Below are 20017 nucleotides of genomic sequence, written 5' to 3'. Positions count from 1 at the left end.
TAGGGATGGTTCTGATTGTCTTCATTGCATCCCATGCTTTCATATATGACGCCCTAATGTTAGACTTAGCTTTAACCCTCCGTATTGTCTTATTTAGTTTTAGATCGAATTGTTGGCGAATACTATGTAATATGAAATAACTTATAAATCTAGATGTGCGTTCCCTATGCCCTCCCAATAATATTGACTTCACACCCCACTTAAATACTTCCTACTTGATTAGGATTGTTAATGATTCGATTTCAAGTCGAGCAAAGGCCGGCTCGAATAAAATTCGATCAAAATTTGGCTCGTAGCTCGTCTCATTTTTTTCGATCCGAGCCAAAATTCGAATCAATATTTTAGCAATTACGATCTTCGAGCTGAATTCTCGAAATTCACAATCTTAACGTCATTACAAGCCTGTTAACAATCTGATTTCGAGCTGAGTTGGGTTTGGCTCGAAATCGGCTCCACAAAAATTTGACCCAAACTGTTGGCTTGTAGTTCGGCTTGCTTATTTCAATATGATCTCAAATTGAGATAAAATTCGAATCAATTTTATAGAGATTAATGTTCTTTGAGCTAAACATACAGCCTTGCACTTGATGCATGTAACTGCTTATGGAAAGGATTATATGGATGACCATGACATATGCAAATAAATCGTGTACCTACTTTTATTATGATAAACCAGCTTATTCTCCATGTTATTTTTCAAGCACCACCTATCATATTATATCATCAATACCTCTTCGAATATATATATATATATAATTCTCTCTTTATTAGCTCTAAAGAAAATATTTATTCTTCTTTCATTCTATTCATGTCGCACTCATAAATGTCAGATTTTATTGTATTTTTAACAAAAAAAAAAAAATCTTCCCATAAATTGTAATTTAAAAATTATATTAAATTTTAAAGGCATTTACATGCATAACACATAATTTTTTTGTATTTATATTTTCAGGAGTGAAACGAGTCTTCTTTTTAGGGGGACAAACTGACTCGTAGACCCAATATGGGATGAGTTGGTGCAACGAAAAGTTAGATTGATATTTCATGAGAGATAAAAGATCAAATTACCAACATTTCATTTCATGTAAATGAAAATCTGAATTTTGAGGTGGATTGTACATTTCTCGCATTTAAACCTTCATATTTTGGAAAAATTATTATATCAGGACTTTGCATGCAGAGCTGCTTGCGGAGTCCAATCTGGAGTTGACACGGGGAAAGCCTGGGCCCACCTCCATATAAAATAAAAAAGAGAATGAAAACCTGTGACCCGTCCCGACCGTGTTACAGGAATATTCACTTCGCGTTATTCTGAATATTTTCTGCGTTATTGATGTGTTATTGAGTTAATTTTGAGATATTATTGTTCTTTAAACAATAACACCAATAACATATGAATAACGTGGAAAATATTACTTCAATACACAACAATAACACATGAATAACGCACTAATACCACATTAAAACGCGCGACCCGACTCGACCGTGTTATAAGAATATTCTTTTCGTGTTATTTTGAATATTTTTTGTGCTATTCATGTATTATTGGTGTGTTATTTAGGTGTTATTTATGAATAACACACTACTAACACATTAAAAACGCAAAAAATATTCTCCGACATGAATAACACCTCAATAACACACCAATAACACACGAATAACACGAGAGAATATTCGATCGGGACAGGTCGCGCTTTATCAGTCTTATTTTCATTTTTTATGCAGGTGGACCACAACTTTCCACGTGTCAACTCGAGACTCTGCACCGCAAGCAGCTCTACATGCAGTAATAATTTTTCTTTGGCACTTAACACAAAATTTTAACATGACATAAGAAAAATAACATTATAATAACTTAAAAATAACAGTCGTACGGACACATGGGCGCTCTAAACGCATAAAAACGTTTCGTAAGCCGCTCGCAAGAGATGCATTTTACGGCTGGAAGAATTGAACCCGATCGCTCTCATCTTATTCCTTTTTTTGAATTGAGGGCCAGTCAAAAACAGCTAGAGACCATCGTTCCTCTTCTTCCCTCCTCCAAATTAGGTTTTCGACAGCAAGCAGTGCTCCTCTCTCCCTCCCTCTCTCTCTTGCATTAACTGGTTCTGGTTCTGTTCTTAATCTTCGAATCCATCGCCCGTGCATCCACAATGGATATTCTTGCGCCCGTGATCAGCTCCTGCTCGCGAGAGCACCAGAAGATTTACCAGGAATGGTTCACTTTTGCGGATTCAGGTCTGTCGCTTCTTGTTCACTATATAGATCCTTTTGCTCAGATTTTTTTTTTCTATTGAAAATGATGATGCTATATGCTTTGATTTCCCCGGTTATGTCGGCAATTAGACGGAGACGGACGCATCACGGGGAATGATGCCATCAGGTTATTTGGAATGTCCAAGCTTTCGCGCGCGGAGCTCAAACAGGTTTTGCTTCTCTCCATTCCGTATGTTTTGATGTGTTTGGTTTTTTTTTTCCCTATGTTTTGCCTTTGCCTGGCGTAGTTCTTCACCTCTACAACAATGACAGCAATAATAACAACAACGATAACAAGTCTTTATCCCACTAACTGGGGTTGATGATTGACATTTAATGTGACCAAACAGTTTAAAACAACTCTCCGTGAGGTTGTCCGCCACTGCAGCTACACCAACCCTATCACGGATGTATTCATTTCATATTTTGTCTCTTTGTGTCAAGCTACTCATCCACCTAAGCATTCACATCTCAACAATACTTAATTTTTTTTTATGCTTCACTTTTGAAGGCGAAGATTATGCGCCATAGAGCATTGTAGGTCTCACCACCATCTTATAAAATTTTCCTTTCAGTCTAAGCGGTACTTTTCTATCACACAATAGATCTGATGCATTCCTCCACTTTAACCAACCAACACGAATTCTACTAATAACATCCCCATCTATATTGCCATCACTTTGAACAATAGACCCAAAATTTCTAAAATGTTCACACCTTTTAATGATTTGATCACCCATAGTTACAACTCTGCCAATAGAGCTTCTGCTACTAAAATTACATTCCATGTATTCAGTTTTAGTTCTACTCAAACTAAGGCCTTTAGATTCCAATGTAGACCTCCATAATTAAAGTTTTTTCTGAACTATTTCTCTAATTTAACTCTTTCTCTAATTTTACTCACAAGAAGGATATCATCTATGAAAAGCATACACTAAGGCACATCCTCCTGTAAATGTCCAATAAGAGCATCCATAACTAGTAGTTCTTTACCTCAGACTTGATTTTTTACCTCATTGGGTTTTCCTGAATCACTGATGGAAGTACATCCTGTTTTACTTAATTTTCTCCTTCTGGGCTTTTCTAGTAGGGCAATAGACGTTGCCATTGAATAATGGGTAAAGTGAAAGACAGAAAACGATATGAAAGACAGAAAACAATGGAAATGAACAGAAATACGGAAATCGACCTATATAAATCATAATTGAACGCTTTGAATATCTATTTTTGTTTTCTTTAGGGCAATTTGGATAAAATGTTGTTAGAAAGGTATAATCAGTACCATAAACCAAGTGTGTGAGATGATGGTTCGAGAGTTCAAAGATTCTATTGTCCTTCATTTTAATGAATAACCTTTAATTTTTTTGCAAATTCGTTTGTCTTCCATCTTTTTTATGTGCTTTTACTAATGCAACTTTCAAAAGGTTTGGGCGATAGCTGATTCTAAGCGGCAGGGCTTTCTTGGTTTCAGTGAGTTTATTACTGCAATGCAGGTCCTTACTTGCACTTGTTTTGGAACCATGCAATTTTGTTTTGTTTTGTCCAGTTATTATTCCATATTTCTCATTATTCATATTCTTATTTTCATCTTTTCAGCTTATTTCATTGGCACAGGCTGGAAATGAGATTACACCTGATATGCTTAACAACACAGGTGAACTATGAAGTTCTTCTTTATTCATATTAAACAAATCAGTGCTCGTATTCCTATGCATGACAATTGTGCTGCATCAAATTTTCTCATTATATGCTTGTTATGATAGATTTGCGAAGCTTAAAACCTCCAGATATGGATGGTTTGGACGTATTAATTGCTGTAAGTTTGGAATACAGCTTTTATGTATATTTCTTTTATAGGGTTTTGATACTAATGTTGAATTGCTTGTTTCTAGAAAAACAGGCCATCACCTAAGAAAAGCAGTCCGGATTTAGATGGTATGTAACCGAGAATCCATAGCTGCAAAGTTATCATTAAGGGAACTTGATTTTCTTTACATTTATCTCTGAGTGATGCAGTTGCACCTGCTACCCAAGTATCATCATCAACTCAATGGTTCAACTCAAAATCAACGAAGAAGGTATTCCATGCAACCATCGTCTCTTTGATTCATATGATTGACTATTATGCCCCCGTCTATTTTATTTCTTTTATTATTGTATGAAGTTATGCTATTTATGCTTAAATTTTCACTTTTCAATTGGGTTTGTCAGGAGATTCTAGATTTTTTAATCCAAGAATATGTGATGAATTTTTTGCTTGGTTTTTCTTGCATGCACATTCGTTGGGAAGCAGTAGTTGTTTGATTAATGATTTATTTATTTATTAAATAGTTTTTGGTGCATTGCTATAGATATAGGTTAAAACTTGGTTCTTCATGCAATCAAAAACCTGTAGAGAATAATATTCCACCTGAATGGCTTCCAAAACATCTTAAAGTAGATATTTGTCACAAGAAATCATTATGGTATTAGCAGAAGTAGGTGACATTTTAACTGCCAGGCTTTGATTTAGTGAGCTAGGATTTAGATGGAGTTTGGCTCAGACTATGTTGTTGGTAGGAGTTCTCTTTCTCATTTACAAGGGAAAATGGCATCTAATCACGATGTTCTATTATATATGGATGTTTCAAAGTTTTTAATGATAATTGCCAACTAATGATATACTTGATTAGAGATGTGTATTTGAACTTGGAGGAATTTCTACTAATGGCAATGATGCTATTCAATTTTGGAATGTACTACTGATTTTAAAGTGCTTGTTTTTTTATTTTTTGGATTCATTGTATCAATTTAAAATAATGCTCAGTGTAATTTTCAATTATTCTTTGCATATCTATTCTCTGTATCACTTAATTTCAGCAGATCTCTGATCATCACTGGTACATATTTTTGTAGTTTAAATTTATGGTTAAATTGCAGTTTTGCTCTTTTTTTTTTTTGGGCCAATATTACATTTCAGTCCATGATTTTGATCCAAGGAAGTCTTTTTTTAGAATCAAACTATCAATTCAAATCAACTTTTTTTTTTCTCTTAAGGTTCTCTTAGGGCTTATAATGTGACCATGTGATGTGGGGGTTTTTGCCAAAATAAAGAACTGGGATGCCATTTTTTTTATGCTGTGGAACATGCTATAAACTCCTACAAAATTTATTTATGCCCTGATGCATACTAGTTTGTAGTGTATAGCTTATATGCACATAAACCAACATCCAAACCATTTACATGCATTCATTATAGCCCTATTTAGGTATTTGAGGTTAATTTAATGACTTTTATCCTTTTTCATGCATTCCTATTGTGCATTACATTTGGGGTTTACACTCTTTTATTTATTTAAATATTTTTTGGTGACCTTTGTAAGTGGCGTTAACTCTTATGTTTAGCCAAAATTTCTTGTACAAAGATAAGGACTAAAGTGGTACCCTTATATAGCCTCTATTACAAATAGCACATTATTTATGTTATCCTTGCTGATTCCTTCTGGCAGTCTCATCCGCTAAGTTTTGCCACCCTTCTGGCACATTGTTTATCAGTCACTGCCTTCGTGATGGCTAGTATTCCTATTCTGCTTGCCTCTATTAATGCATGAAAAGAATCATGTTTAGGGAGGATCAATATAAAAGAGCTTAAATAGCATCCACTAGGATTTTAGTGTGAAAGAACTCAAATAGTTCCTAGAACTTCATTATTACTTGGTTGCGTTTGTTTGCAGATTGTTTTTGAGATAGCATCAGAGTTGTTAATATCCTTGCCATTTACCCTAGTGTTGTAGTCTCCAAATCTCATAGGCCAGGTAAAACTTTCTTTCTTTTCCTTCTCCTCTTCTGATCTTACCTGACAGCACTTTGGTTCTACTATTATCAACTCACTACTGTCTGAGCCATAATAGTTTAAGTGTTCGCTTTCTCTCATAAGGTCAGTTGTGGAAAGAGTTTCATAGCCATTACACGTGGATTGCTGGCTGATTACACTTTTGAAAGAGGTGATGGGATATTATTTGGGAAATTTGGTAGTTTGTAGAATGGTGTGTAATTGATTTCAATTATTTAGTTTGATTTGAAAAAAATAAGAATCATCTTTGAGGGTTTTAAGAAGTACTGAACTAAATTCATTATTGATCAAGATCAAACTAAAATGCAATTTTCTCTAAATTTCTAGTAATACCTGCATACTTTTACTTCTGAGTTTGCTTCATAACTTGAAGTGTGTGAGCATTCTGTTGACTGTATGTAGGCTTTCTGTTATTTATGGTTGGTTTTGGCTGTTCATTTCTTTTGAGATCATTTTTTGGCTATGATTTGCAGATTCCGTTAAGCTCTGTCACTTCCATTATTGATGGTTTGAAGAGATTGTATATTGAAAAATTAAAGCCACTGGAAGTTACCTATCACTTCAATGAATTTGTTTCTCCTTCGCTGGTATGTTGTGGTTGTTCTATCTTAATTCCTTAGCAAAGAACATGCCAACTTTAGTCAGTGCCAGCTTATTGCTAAATTAAACTGACGTTGAAATGACATTTTTATCAACTCTTGTCTTGTTCATGTTTTGTGCTTATGCAACATTAATATAGTGCTTTCTGGCTCCTTACTGTTAATCTGTAGACAAACAGCGACTTTGATGCCAAGCCCATGGTTATGCTCTTGGGTCAATATTCAACTGGGAAAACCACATTTATTAAGCATCTACTGGGAACTACTTATCCAGGTTTGTTCAAATGCAAAATAACAGTTCCTAGCTTGATTTTTTGTTTTTTCCTTGCCTTCGATTTTCCAACTTCATATCTCTCCTTGTGTGCAGGTGCTCACATTGGACCTGAGCCTACAACTGATAGATTTGTTGTCGTTATGGTAATATCAAAAGTTCTTAAAGTTAAATAGCATTTCATATTGTGTAATTCACTCCCTAGGACAAGACCTGCATGATAATCAATATTAGTGCAGCCGGTTTAAAAAATATAAAAGCTTTACAGCCTGCTGGTAAATGGGTTTTATGAACACTTGATTGTCTTTTGGCAACCTTGCAAAATGGTCTAGTATATTACTATTGAATTCTAATTTGTCCGTGTATTTTGTCGGATCTTACTAACATAGAGAAAATGGGAGACGTGAAAAGAATCGAAGACAGAGGAAGTAAAATCCACCAAGTATCTCCGAGCTAGAAAATTTAACATAAAGTTGGCTCTCCAAAGAATGAAAAAGGGTAAAAAAAAACATAAGTAAGAGAAGCAAAAAGAGAGATGAAAATGAGGTTCTTAAAGGAAAAAGAGACTTCCCCGAGGAAGCTCTTATGGGCCCAAAAAAGAGAGTTATCGGATAGAAACCTACCCCTTTTATTAGTTCTTCTCAAGATTTTGTATTTATAAGCGTGTCTAGGGTCTCGAGGGTTGTTTATGGCAAGTAGTTGTTTGTGTTAGTAGTTGGTACAGGACAAATGTAATTGACAGCCTGTACTCACCAACTCGTACTCATCAACTCATACTCAATATCTCATAATCTTCTACTCGTACTAGACAATTCGTATTTGACAGCTAGTACTTGACAATTGGTACTCAATAATTTGAACTTGACAGCTCGACAAGGCAACTCAACAGCTCGACAGTGTAACTCGGTAGGTCGCCTTAAGGTACACATTTAGTTTTGTTTTGATTCTCCTATATCTTGGAAGACAACTGGTGAAAAATAATAGAATGATAAAAAAAAATTATTCATTGCTTAGTAGTAAGGGTTCTACCCATCTTGTTTTTATAAGACAAGTTCAAAACTTTGACATCGGCCTAACTATGTGGATGGTCTGGACAAGAGTAGTTAGAGAAAGTTTTATTGACAATATATCCCTACATCAAAAAGGGTGTTCTGTTGTATATAGCCGCCATGATGTTGTGCTTTCATGGAGGAATTATTTCATGACAAGTTATTTCTGTGATATTTTTTTTTTGAAGATGGTGCAATTGTTAATTATTTCATTTTCTTTGAGTAAAACATGGGAGGTGGCTTTTGCTAAGTGTTGATTGAGCTTCACTTAATAGTTTGGTTCTGATTTTTTTAGCTCGCATTGGGGGAGTAGTCTTACAACTTATCAGCTCAAACTTATATCGAGATTTCACATGGTGGATTATTTGGTTGACCTACTGGTGAATTTGCCTTATAGTGTGCTTCCTTGAATTTTTCTTACTGAACTTAATTTTTCTATAAGAAGTTTCGTCCTCTTTGTACGACTAGTTGACTATTTTCTTGTAATATTACTCATTTATAAATGAATTCAAATGTTCTCATTAAGTTCGAACTATCTTTTGCTCGGAGGCTGTAGCTTTTCTATATGGAATAGTTGTAATTTTCAACTTTATTTTGGGCGAGATCTCATGATCTTTATTTCGCAGGTTAACTTATCGAAGTTGTTCGTAGAATTCGACTAGCACGATGATTAGGGTCTAAATGTTAAATGATTTTTCTTTTACTCTTATAAAACTTGCCTATGAGGGCCGAGCTTTATGAGTATTATTGTCAAGCTCATTTTATAGGGCAAGTCTTGCCCCATTACTTATTATATATATGTACAAATGAGTTTATATAATAATTTGGTTACATAGAGTTAATTAAATAAAAAGAAAAGTGGTTTAGATAGGTTCTTACTTTCTATTCCTACGAATGTTAGTGTGAGATAGGCCATTTGATTTGCTCCTCTTTTAACATGATAAGATTTACTCGGGTTAGATCTCTATTTTCTCTTTGAAGATCACACTTAAATTCAAATTCAAGGCATTTTTTCACATTCTCTACTCATTTTAGGATGTTGAATCATGATTTATATGTTGATTATGCATGAATCTTACTAGCAGAGAGAACTAGCAGAGAGGGAAGGAGAGGCTGAAAAGAATTGAAAACAGTGGAAGTAAAATTTTCCAAATATCTCAGAGTTAAAGAATATAACCTAATAATGAAGGGTCAAAAAAATTAAGCTAGAGGAAATCTAGAAAAGAGATGCTCCAGGGAAATAGAAACTTACCCTTTTTAGCTCTCTCCAGGTTACTATTCATAGGAGTGATTGGGTCTTGAGCGTTGGGTTGTGTTAAGTAGCCGTTTGTGTTAGCAGTTGGTACACAACAAATATACTTGACAGCTCATACGTCAACTCTGGTGTTCGGTAGCTCTCACTTTTCAACTTTGATAACTCATACTCAACAATATCTACTCAATAGCTTGTACTTGATAATTAGTATGGGACATCTTGGCAAAGCAACCTGACTTCTTGACATGTCATCTTAAGGGTATACAAACACAATCAAGATAACCATATAAATGTATTTTTTAGTGTGAAGAAAGAAATTGTTTTTTTTTAAGCTTTTTAACCGATTGGAGGATTTTTAATTATGTTCAAAACCTGTGGAACTTTGTATTATTTGTGCTACTTAACATTCAAGCGTTGTAATCTAGAAGATCAGATAATGCATTGATATGCTTTTTAATATTTTTTTACTATTTGGCTTTTTTGTTGATTTCCATATGTCGTTCTAGATGATAACTTCTCAGCTTTACAATCATTTATTCTTAACTTGTAATGGAAATTTCCCAGTAGATTTAAAGGTTCAGATTAGTGGCATGCACATTTGTTTGAAATTCTCCTGGGCTCTACGTTGCTTTTTTCTTTTTAAATCTTTACGCTTTTTATTCTTGGTTTTATCGAATTTGTCATAACCAAGCCCATGAGCAAGTTTAGTTTCTACCTTAATTTCTTTTAACCGCTTCAAGTTTGCACAATGGATTTAATTGGGGCCTCCTGCATGCAGATTTAATTTAATAGGCTTTAAGATACACAAGTCGTGACGTTATTGTCAGCTTTTTTAATGAATTTTTATTTGCAAATGAGTATAAACTTTTTCTTCCATATTGCTTTTTTGAAACAATTAGAATTTATAAAAGTGAATTGGATTTATGCTCAAGTCGTTTATTTTTCTGTTGGAAATGCAAATAATTAAGGGAATATTGTGTTCTAGCTATCCTAGGCGTTTACTTTATAAGCCCCACGATTTGACACAACCAAGCATGATGTCAGAGAAAAAATCAAACTTGACATCATGTAAATTGGATCAAGAAGTATCGATTGTGGTAAAAACCAAATTTGTCCTTGTAATGGAAAGTATTGATTGTACTCTCTCTTATTTCTCAATTAAAAACATATGTTACATATATACAATATCTCTAATATAGAAAAGATCCTGTAATTAGATTTTCTTTAATTAGATTACCTAAGCTTCCTTATATACAAGCTTTAGATATATATTTTCTATAAAACTCCCCCTCAAGTTGGACTAGGTATTTATCATGCCCAACTTGTTACAAATATAAGTGACCTTTTAAGGGCCTTTGTGAAGATGTCTTCTAGTTATTCAGTCTTTATATGAGCTGTAGGAATCAAACTTTGTTGAATATTTTCAGGAACAAAATGACAGTCTTTCTCATTGTGCTTGGCTCATTCATGGAAGAAAAGGTTTGAGGCAATTTGAATTGCAACCAAGTTATCACACCACAAATTTGCTGGAACCTTTGCTGGAACTCTATTTTAAAATATTTTTCGGTCAAGAATTGAGAGATCACATCAATTCATTCGAACCTTTTTCTATTGCTAATACTCAGATTTTTGCACTGGATCGTGTCACCACATTCTGTTCCTTACTATTTAATGAGATCGAATTGCCACCAACAAAAGCACAATATTTAATAATGGATCTTTGATCAATCTTAGAACTCACCTAACTTGCATCAGAGAAATAATTATTATTTCTTTGCTTGTGGTTCCAATATAGAATTCTTTGTCTAGTAGTTTCTTTGAGGTAACATAGTATCTGTTCTGAAGCTAAACAAGAATGAACTGTAGGGAAGGCATGAACTGACTTATAGTGCTAACTAAATAAGTAATTTCAGGGCGAGTCACTATGAGGTTGTTTAATTTTCTCACTGACTTCAGGATCATTAAAAGACTTCATCCTTGGTGAGTTGTCGACTAGAAAGCATTGATGTATTGCATGATTTGACTCCTAATTTTCTATTTTTTCTAAGAAATAAAAAATATACTTCCTTTGAGATAGAAAGATACCCTTCTTGCTCCTTGATAACCCCTCAAAAAATATTTCAAGGTACCCAAATCTTTAGTGTTGAACTGATTTCAGACAAATGATTTCACTAATAAGATTCTCTGCATACTGTTTATAGTAATCAAAATGTCATCAACATATACCACTAATAGATTGATCCTGATAGAGATTGCTTATAGAATATATGGTGATTAATTTGACTTTTTTTTCATCCTAAACTCTTCTATTGTTTTGCTGAATTTTCCAAATCATGTTCTGGGGCTCGGCTTCAATCCATATAATAACTTCTAAAGAAATACTTTTCTAGATTCTCCATGAGCAACAAACCCAAGAGGTTGCTTCATGTAAACTTCTTCCAATAGATAAACATGTAGAAAGACATTTTTCACATCAAGTTGGTGCAATACCAATTATTCATTATGGCTCAGGACAAAAATAGTCGAACTAAAGTCGACTTTGCTATCGGAGAGAACGTGTCCAAGTAGTCAATCCCGTAAATTTAAGCATTGCCCTTAGCAACCAACCGAGCTACGGCTGCAAAGACTCATTTACATCCAACAACCTTCTTGCTAGAAGATAATTCAACTAGTTCCCAAGTTTCATTTTCAGTTTAGACATTCATTTCATCAAGCATCGTTGTTTGCCGCCAATAATGGGATAGAGCTTGTTGAACTAATTTCAGGATCTAAACAGAGTCAAGAGAAGCAATAAAAGAGTAAGTAGAAGATAATTTGTTACATTTAACACACGAGGAAATGGGCTAGGCGCATTGATGCTTACCTCTTCGAAGAGAAATATGAAAATGAAGGTCACTAGGAGGACGATCTACTTAAGATGATACTTGTGCCAAACTAGGATTAGGAGGACGAGGTCTTCTTGAGTAAACATTAGTTGTAGGTGGCTTAGGCTACGGCGCTAGTGGTAAAAGTGGAGTTAAACTGATGATGTGATATATTAACATCTCATTACAATTTTGTGAGAATTTAGGCAATAATAATTCACTGAAGAATGAGGTTTGTTCATAAAATATTATTTAGCAGAGGCCATGTACTTATTTAAGAGGGGAAAAACATCAATACCCCTTTTACAAATGAGTGTATCATAGAAAGACATGCTTTAATGACTTAGAGTGCAATTTAAAAGGCTGTGGATGAGTATCGCGAACAAAATAAATACACCCAAATATACATGGTTTAATGGAAAAGAGAGTTGTTTGAAAATAAAACTCGATAGAGTATTTGGTTTTGTAAAATAGTAGAAGGTATCCGATTGATTAAAAATTATGTAGTAGAAACTGCAACAACTCAAAACTGTTTGGGTACATTAATTCGAAATAAAAAGCTCTTACTATGTCAAGAAAATTTCTATTTTTCCATCCATCTACTCCATTTGGGATGAAGTATCGACTCAAAATGACCGGTGAAACATCTACCTTTGTGTCATGTATATATGAGAAGGTGTAGAGAAGTATTCTTTGTCATTGTCATTTCTCATAATTTTAACAGAAACATTGAATTGAGTTTTAATTTCAGTCTAAAAAGATTGAAAATGTGACAGTAATTCGATACGAGATTTCATAAAGTAAAACCAACTTATATAAGAAAAATTATTCGTAAAAGTGATAAAATATCAAAATACATTTGATAAAATAGAATAAGGTCTCCATACGTCAGAATTAAACAACTCAAAATCATGACTAACACATTATTAAATCTGGGAACAAAAGACAAATAATAGTGTTTAACAAAATTGCATGACTTACAATCTAAAGATGATACTTACTGAAATTAAGGGTATAACTTTTTTTAGCATTGATAGTAATGGATACCCTAATCAGCAATGGTCTCCAATGGAGATAAGGTGCTGGAAGAGGCTATAGGTCGGGATAATTCATTATTTAAAATGGATAGCCCTCTTGGTTTTCATCCTTTATGAATAATTTTTTTCGTCATACAATCCTGAAAGAGACTAGTCAATGAAGAGTAAGATACGATAATTAAAAGCACGTGTAATTTTACTAACAGAGACAAGATGACAATAGAATTGACTTAAACTAAGGGCATACGTTAAATGTAATGTAGGTGTAACATTAATCGTACCATAACCAATTAGAGGTAGATCCATCTGCAATGATGACGAAAAAAGATATTTATGAAAGGTGGAAAAGGGTTTTGGATTTCCTATTATGTGATCTGTAGCAACAAAATCAATGATTCATTATATAGAGAGGAAAGATGATAAGTATCATTGTTACCTGACTCAGTAAGGGCAGTAATAGTGGGAGTTTCCTTATATACTTCTTGAAATTAGATCAATTTAGCATATTCATTTGTAGAAATCGAGATAGTGATTTTGAGAGGCCTCTTTAATAGTGATCATGTGAGCTGACTGTAATGTAGAACCCTCCTGTTTCTTTTTAATCAATTTCTGATATGTTCTATTCGTTTGACTAGGTTCATGACAGTAGTAGCAATCTACCCTTTGAGCGTTGATTTTTAAAATTCAATTCTACTTCCATAATTGCCCTCAGACTGAGGTTTACTGATGTCTGTATTTTTCCAGCTAGCAAGAATACTAGGTTGTTGTACGGATGAAGTTTGGGAACTCAAAATATTACACCACACTCTAGTATAGGCTTTCCTCTGAAAAATAACTCTTAAGGTTAAATAGGATCTTTGATTTGATACCTTTATACTAAGAGTTGAGCCCAACTAGAAAACTCATAATAGTCATTTCTTCTCTTTGAGCTTGTTGAATTCGAACATCAGTATTGAAGGGCAGTAGTATATCAAAATTTTTCATAAACACGTTTAAAGTGCATGTTATAGGTGTGAAGTGATTGATCCTGTTGTTCAGTTGATAAAACTATTTGCATACATCAAAGATTTGATAATATTTTCTCTCTCAAAAAAACACAAATGCCAAGTCCTCCATAACATCTTTAACACAATTATAATGAGTAATATGACCATATAATTATGTTAGATAGAGTTCAGTATTTATATCAAAACTGGGCATCAGGGTTTATCAACTCAAAATAATTCAGACCAATCTCAGTAGAAGGATTATCAATGAGGTGACTCTCTTGGGATTACTTCTCAAGTAGAGTCTCATAGTTTTATATCAGTGAAAATAATTGATGTTATTTAATTTTTCATTTGTAATATTAGCCATTGTCGAAACCAAACCTATCGCATGTTTTTTTTTTAAATAGCCATGGTTATTACCAATGATGGCCTCCTCAATGCACTAGTACGGACGAGCTGGAGGTCGAGGCGAACTCCAAATATGAGCAGTATCGTGTTGTAGGAGACAAATGACTCGACGAATAATTCATCGATTGTCGAAGACAAGATGAAGAAAAAGCAAACGAACCTTTGAGCGATGCCTTAATCACGTTGTAGGATGAGGAAGTTTCGAATAGTGCAGACGAAGCCGCAAGATGTAGACGAAACCGAACGATATAGACAGAGCCGGATGACAGACGAAGTGGTTGAAGCAGACAAAGACAGACTAAACCGTGACACAGAATGATGACTGACATAGTTAAGGTCGCATTCGCGTGCGGAGAACAAAGCTCAACTTGGGGCAATGGTTTGTGTGTGGCTTTGATACGACGTAAATGGAATAAATTATTTCTCTTATTTCTCAATTGAAAACATATGTTACGTATTTATATACAATCTCATCTCTATAAATTAGGAATATCCCTGATGTAGAAAAGATCCTGTAATCAGAGCTCCTTTAATTAAATTACATAATATCAAGCTTTCTAATATACAAGCTTTAGATTTATTACTTTACATAACAATCTTAAGGGATGGATTCCTCTATTAAAGGCAAGCATCAAACTTTGATTAATTCTTCAGCGTCAAGATGAGATATGAACTAGAGATCAAATTAAAACGATTCAAGCTTACATATTGAAGTTCAAATTCATTATTTGTATCAACATTTGTTAGTGCTATCAGAGATCTATAAGGCAAAACACTTTGTCTGACATTTAAATAATTGTTTAGAGATCCACAAGGTCGATCAATTTACAACAAACACAATCCACAACAAAAATGTTCCACTTTAGACGCACACCATATTTGTTAGGGGGTATTTGTTGACATGAATATAAGCTCCATAATTTGACACAACAAAGAATGATGTTGAAGAAAAAATTCAAACAGGACGCTATGTAAAGTAGATTCAAGAGTGCTAATTGAGGTCAAATTCATTCGCAATGGTGTCTGTTCATAGAATAAACTTCAATGACGCATCTAGAAGTCAAAATTATCTAGAGAAGTTCAAAGTGACAAAGGCAATGAACAATGCACATGATGACATGCAGATTGAGTCGAAATAGTTTCGACTATTGTTGAAGTTAATCAAATGATGTTCTTTTATAAAGCGGACCACATTGATGCTTATTGATCACTTACAATATTTTAGATAAACACCTATATTGTTGAGGTCCCAACACAAATGCGAAATGCAAATTCAACATGAGCTTGAGATCGATAATACGAAGGTCGAGATTAGCAAATGATCAATTGAGGTCAAAAAAAGGTATATATATATATATATAATGGTGAAAATAATTAATTTAATAGTTAATTATGTTAAATCAAAATTAAATACAATGTCTAAAACACCTTCACGAAATGTTGGAAAGATTTGATTGGGGTTATTTTTGGAAACACCTTTCTTAGTTTTATTCCCTTTCTATTTTATGTTTCTTTTTTGTATTTCAAAATTATTTCCTTTCCTAATTTAGACTTAGATATATTTGGTGTTTGTAAATTAAGAGAGATTGGTTTCTTTATATATATATATGTACCCTACATGTCAATAATAAAAATTAAGTAAATTTTCCTCCCCCTACCTATTTTCAACTCCAATAAAAAATTTAACATTAGAGTTATATATTGGCAAGAAGTTTAGGATACCAAATAAAAAATCCGTTTGGCCACAAAAATTAGAAACCTTTCCTACAGTAGTAGGATAAGCTTCCAAAATAGAGGAACCAAGGATGAAGTCAATGACCAACACGGACTAACAAAAAAAAATCACTTATAAATACTCATGAGGAGATAACTTTTTAAGCACGTGCATGCAAAATGCCTACAAAAACTCGAAAAAAAAAGGTTCAAAAATTTAAATATAAGTATAAATTTTCATTTTATTAATCATTATAACAAAAATATTTTGCCTTTCTAACATCAATTGGTGCCTATGACAAGTTTAAAAAATTGCCGAACTAATTTTTTAAAGGATGGCATGGTATTTGCTTCTACTTAGAGGGTGGAGACCTAAAAGCCATACTCGTTCTTATCGGATTTTCATTATGTAAACACAATATTGATTTGTTTTAAGTTGTCAATTTTCTAAAGAATAAAGTTATTATCTATGCTCACATATAATATCTAAAAAAATAGCAATATGTAAATAATTAACAATTTCATTACATTATTTTCAAAAAAAAGGTTGTTGAATCAAATTAAGTTGGAAAGGCGTAATGAAAATTTTGTTTGATATTTGGTCAATGTTTGTATTCAAATTTTTGTTCTTGATATATATGTTGGCGTGAAAGATGTTGGGCAGATTTAATTGTTCAGATTTAATAGTTTCAACTTTTAGTAATATATTTGTCCACCTTTATAGATTCAACTTTTTTCACTCATTTATTTGCATTATAATGCATTAGGGAATCTTTCATATTTCCTACTCTAGCAGATTTATCTCCATCTTCAAATTCTCTTTGTTGTTTAGGCTGGGCCTGATGAGAGAAGTATTCCTGGAAATACTATAGCTGTTCAAGCAGACATGCCTTTCAGTGGTCTCACAACATATGGAACTGCATTTTTATCAAAATTTCAGTGCTCACAAATGCCACATCCTGTAAGGTTTTGCTTTATTTCAAATAATTTTAACCAGTGTTATATTTACTTATCATGGTTTTCATAACTGTTTAAGCTCCTAGAGCAAATCACCTTTGTGGATACTCCTGGTGTTCTTTCTGGAGAGAAACAGCGTACCCAACGAAGCTATGATTTCACAGGTGTTACCTCTTGGTTTGCAGCAAAATGTGATCTTATTCTTCTTCTGTTTGATCCTCACAAACTTGATATTAGTGACGAGTTCAAGCGTGTTATAAGTTCTTTACGTGGCCATGATGATAAAATACGTGTTGTACTTAACAAGGCAGATCAAATTGACACCCAACAGGTTTTTTTTTTCCCCTATTGTATCTTTTGAAGCATACATCAAATAAGCTGTCATGCTTGTTTTGCCATCAATTTTCTTTTTTCTTTATTTATCTGCATTTCTTTTTTCGCTCAAACAGTTATTTTTGTTCCTCCCTGCAGCTTATGAGAGTTTACGGAGCATTAATGTGGTCACTTGGTAAAGTCTTGAATACACCTGAAGTTATGCGTGTTTATATAGGGTATGCATAGACTATTTTCATTTAGTGTATTGTCCGATTGCATTTATGATGATAAATGATGTTAGCTCTTACCGAAATGAGCACTCAAGTGTCTTTTTTCATAATTCTGAAAATCAGTTGCTTTCAAAACCTCAGGATTCAGATAATAAAATTTGTGATGCTTAATCATCTTGACATTTTGATGCTATATAGATAGTTTAAACCATTTATGCTTTTAAATGGCGCGTTGACAGGACTAATCCCAATTTCAATGATTATAAATGATAGCTTAATCATCAAGTGCTCTGTGGATTGCTTTAACCGACACAAGTCAGTCACAAAAATGCGCACGACACTTGTTCAACATGTGCCATACATGCCTACATGTAAAAAATTAAACAAATTTTCAGGCACGTGTAAAAAAAATTATTTAATTTATAAATAGTAACAAAATGTATAATAAAATATTAGATTTTGATGATTTTTATTGTATCAAATAACTTATGTTTATTTTTAATATGTAATATTCTAATAAATTATTGATGATCATATTTTTATGTATTCGTTAAATTTGATTACTTGTTTTTTTTATTGTATTAGTTAATATTTCTCATAGTTTTTTTTACCTTTTTTTTGTCTTTTATCTTGATTTATGAATAATATGATAATCATTTATATTTTTTCATTCTTAAATTTTTTTCATCCTTTATAATATTAGAACTTTTATTTATTTATTTCATATTTATTTAATTTATGTGATTAGTATATATTTTTCCAAAAATTTATATATATATATATATAAACCAAGATACTCTATTGAAGCATAATTAACTTCAAAATCCTTATCAATGAACTTTTTCAGGTCATTCAATGATAAACCAGTGAATGAAGCAGCTGTTGGTCCAATTGGGAAAGACCTCTTTGAAAGAGAACAGGATGATCTTCTTTCTGATTTAAAAGATGTTCCCAAGAAAGCTTGTGACCGCAAGGTATTTCGGCTACGCTCTTCTCTTATCCTTGCACTTACATCTCCTTCGAACCCTATTTCAATTTTATAACTTCCTCTTCAGATCAATGAATTTGTAAAGCGTGCAAGGGCAGCAAAGATTCATGCTTACATAATCAGCCACCTCAAAAAGGAGATGCCTTCAATGATGGGCAAGGCTAAAACTCAACAAAGACTTTGTGACAACCTGGAGGATGAGTTCATGAAGGTATTGTTTTTAAGAGCTCCAATGCATTGTTTTTAACAGCTAATTTTTCCCTAGTGTCTTATCCCTATTGGCAAATTCTCAGGATCTTAGTTCTTGTCGTTGCAGGTTCAAAGGGAGCACCATCTTCCGGCAGGAGATTTCCCAAGTGTCGAGCATTACAGGGGGATGCTCGGTGGCTATAACATCGACAAGTTTGAAAGGCTAAAGTCTAAGATGATTCAAGCTGTCGATGATATGCTAGGATATGACATCCCAGAACTTCTGAAGAATTTCAGAAACCCATATGAGTAATCTGTATGCAACTTTGATCTGACATGCCTGTATTCTGTTCTCTTCTATGTGGCCTGTCTAATTTTGGCCACCTCTGTATTTGTTTTTGGCATTTTTTGGTAGAAGGGTAGCAATGGGACTGTGAAGGGGGAGGGCTGTTATATATGTCCAATATTGTTGGTATTACTTCAACATTTTTTGTAGCTGTCTTAAAAATTGTTAAGAGTTATTTGGAGAGCTGAATAAGTCTTAAAAGTATGTACTATAGGTTATGTTTTTTGATCAAGTGAATCATGGGTCCGGAAGTTCGCTTTTTGATCCTGAGGTCAAAAGTATTATTTTGTTCTTAAGATTGAACTTAAAAATTTGTTAGTTAACTAGTGTTGACCGACCAAAAACCTTTTAATATGAACTTGGCTGACCGTAAGTTCCATTTGTTTTAATAGCCCTGGAAACAGCAACAAATTTTATGTAATGCAAAAGTCGTTGCGAGTAGGGGATGCTTCGTTGTCCAGCTTCCAAGTAAGTTTCTAAGATATTCGTGTAACTTACATTTTGTTATTACATTTTGTACAAACTAACTGCCGAGTTACCATGAATATTTGATGTTTGGCATTGATTTATGGTATGATTTAGACAATGGCTGATGGAGAACATTAGACTTTTAATGATAATAGGCAGTATATTTAGTTGTTTTCTTTATAGGATGGGGGGCTGAGCATCAATTATTGGAATCTGGTATGCATCTGGTGAAAAAGCATATTACAGGTGTA

At 33.5% G+C, this 20017-nt stretch overlaps 1 protein-coding gene across 1 annotated transcript; it reads left to right on the top strand.

Moving 5' to 3' along the window:
• The first annotated feature begins 1936 nt into the window (after positions 1-1936).
• Positions 1937-19586, top strand: LOC110039509 (EH domain-containing protein 1-like). Its single transcript, XM_020744599.1, has 16 exons — positions 1937-2238; positions 2347-2426; positions 3681-3749; positions 3853-3910; positions 4020-4072; positions 4149-4191; positions 4273-4334; positions 6562-6675; positions 6859-6961; positions 7055-7104; positions 17106-17234; positions 17310-17561; positions 17702-17781; positions 18623-18749; positions 18831-18974; positions 19080-19586. Exons 1-16 carry the CDS (start codon positions 2154-2156, stop codon positions 19263-19265), a joined length of 1635 nt encoding a protein of 544 aa, XP_020600258.1. The 5' UTR covers positions 1937-2153; the 3' UTR covers positions 19266-19586.
• The last annotated feature ends 431 nt before the right edge of the window (positions 19587-20017 follow it).

The sequence above is a fragment of the Phalaenopsis equestris genome, unplaced genomic scaffold, assembly GCF_001263595.1.
Source record: "Phalaenopsis equestris unplaced genomic scaffold, ASM126359v1 Scaffold000002, whole genome shotgun sequence".
NCBI lineage: Eukaryota > Viridiplantae > Streptophyta > Magnoliopsida > Asparagales > Orchidaceae > Phalaenopsis > Phalaenopsis equestris.
Note: the sequence above shows the minus strand (reverse complement) of the source record. Positions and strands in the feature narration are given on the sequence as shown.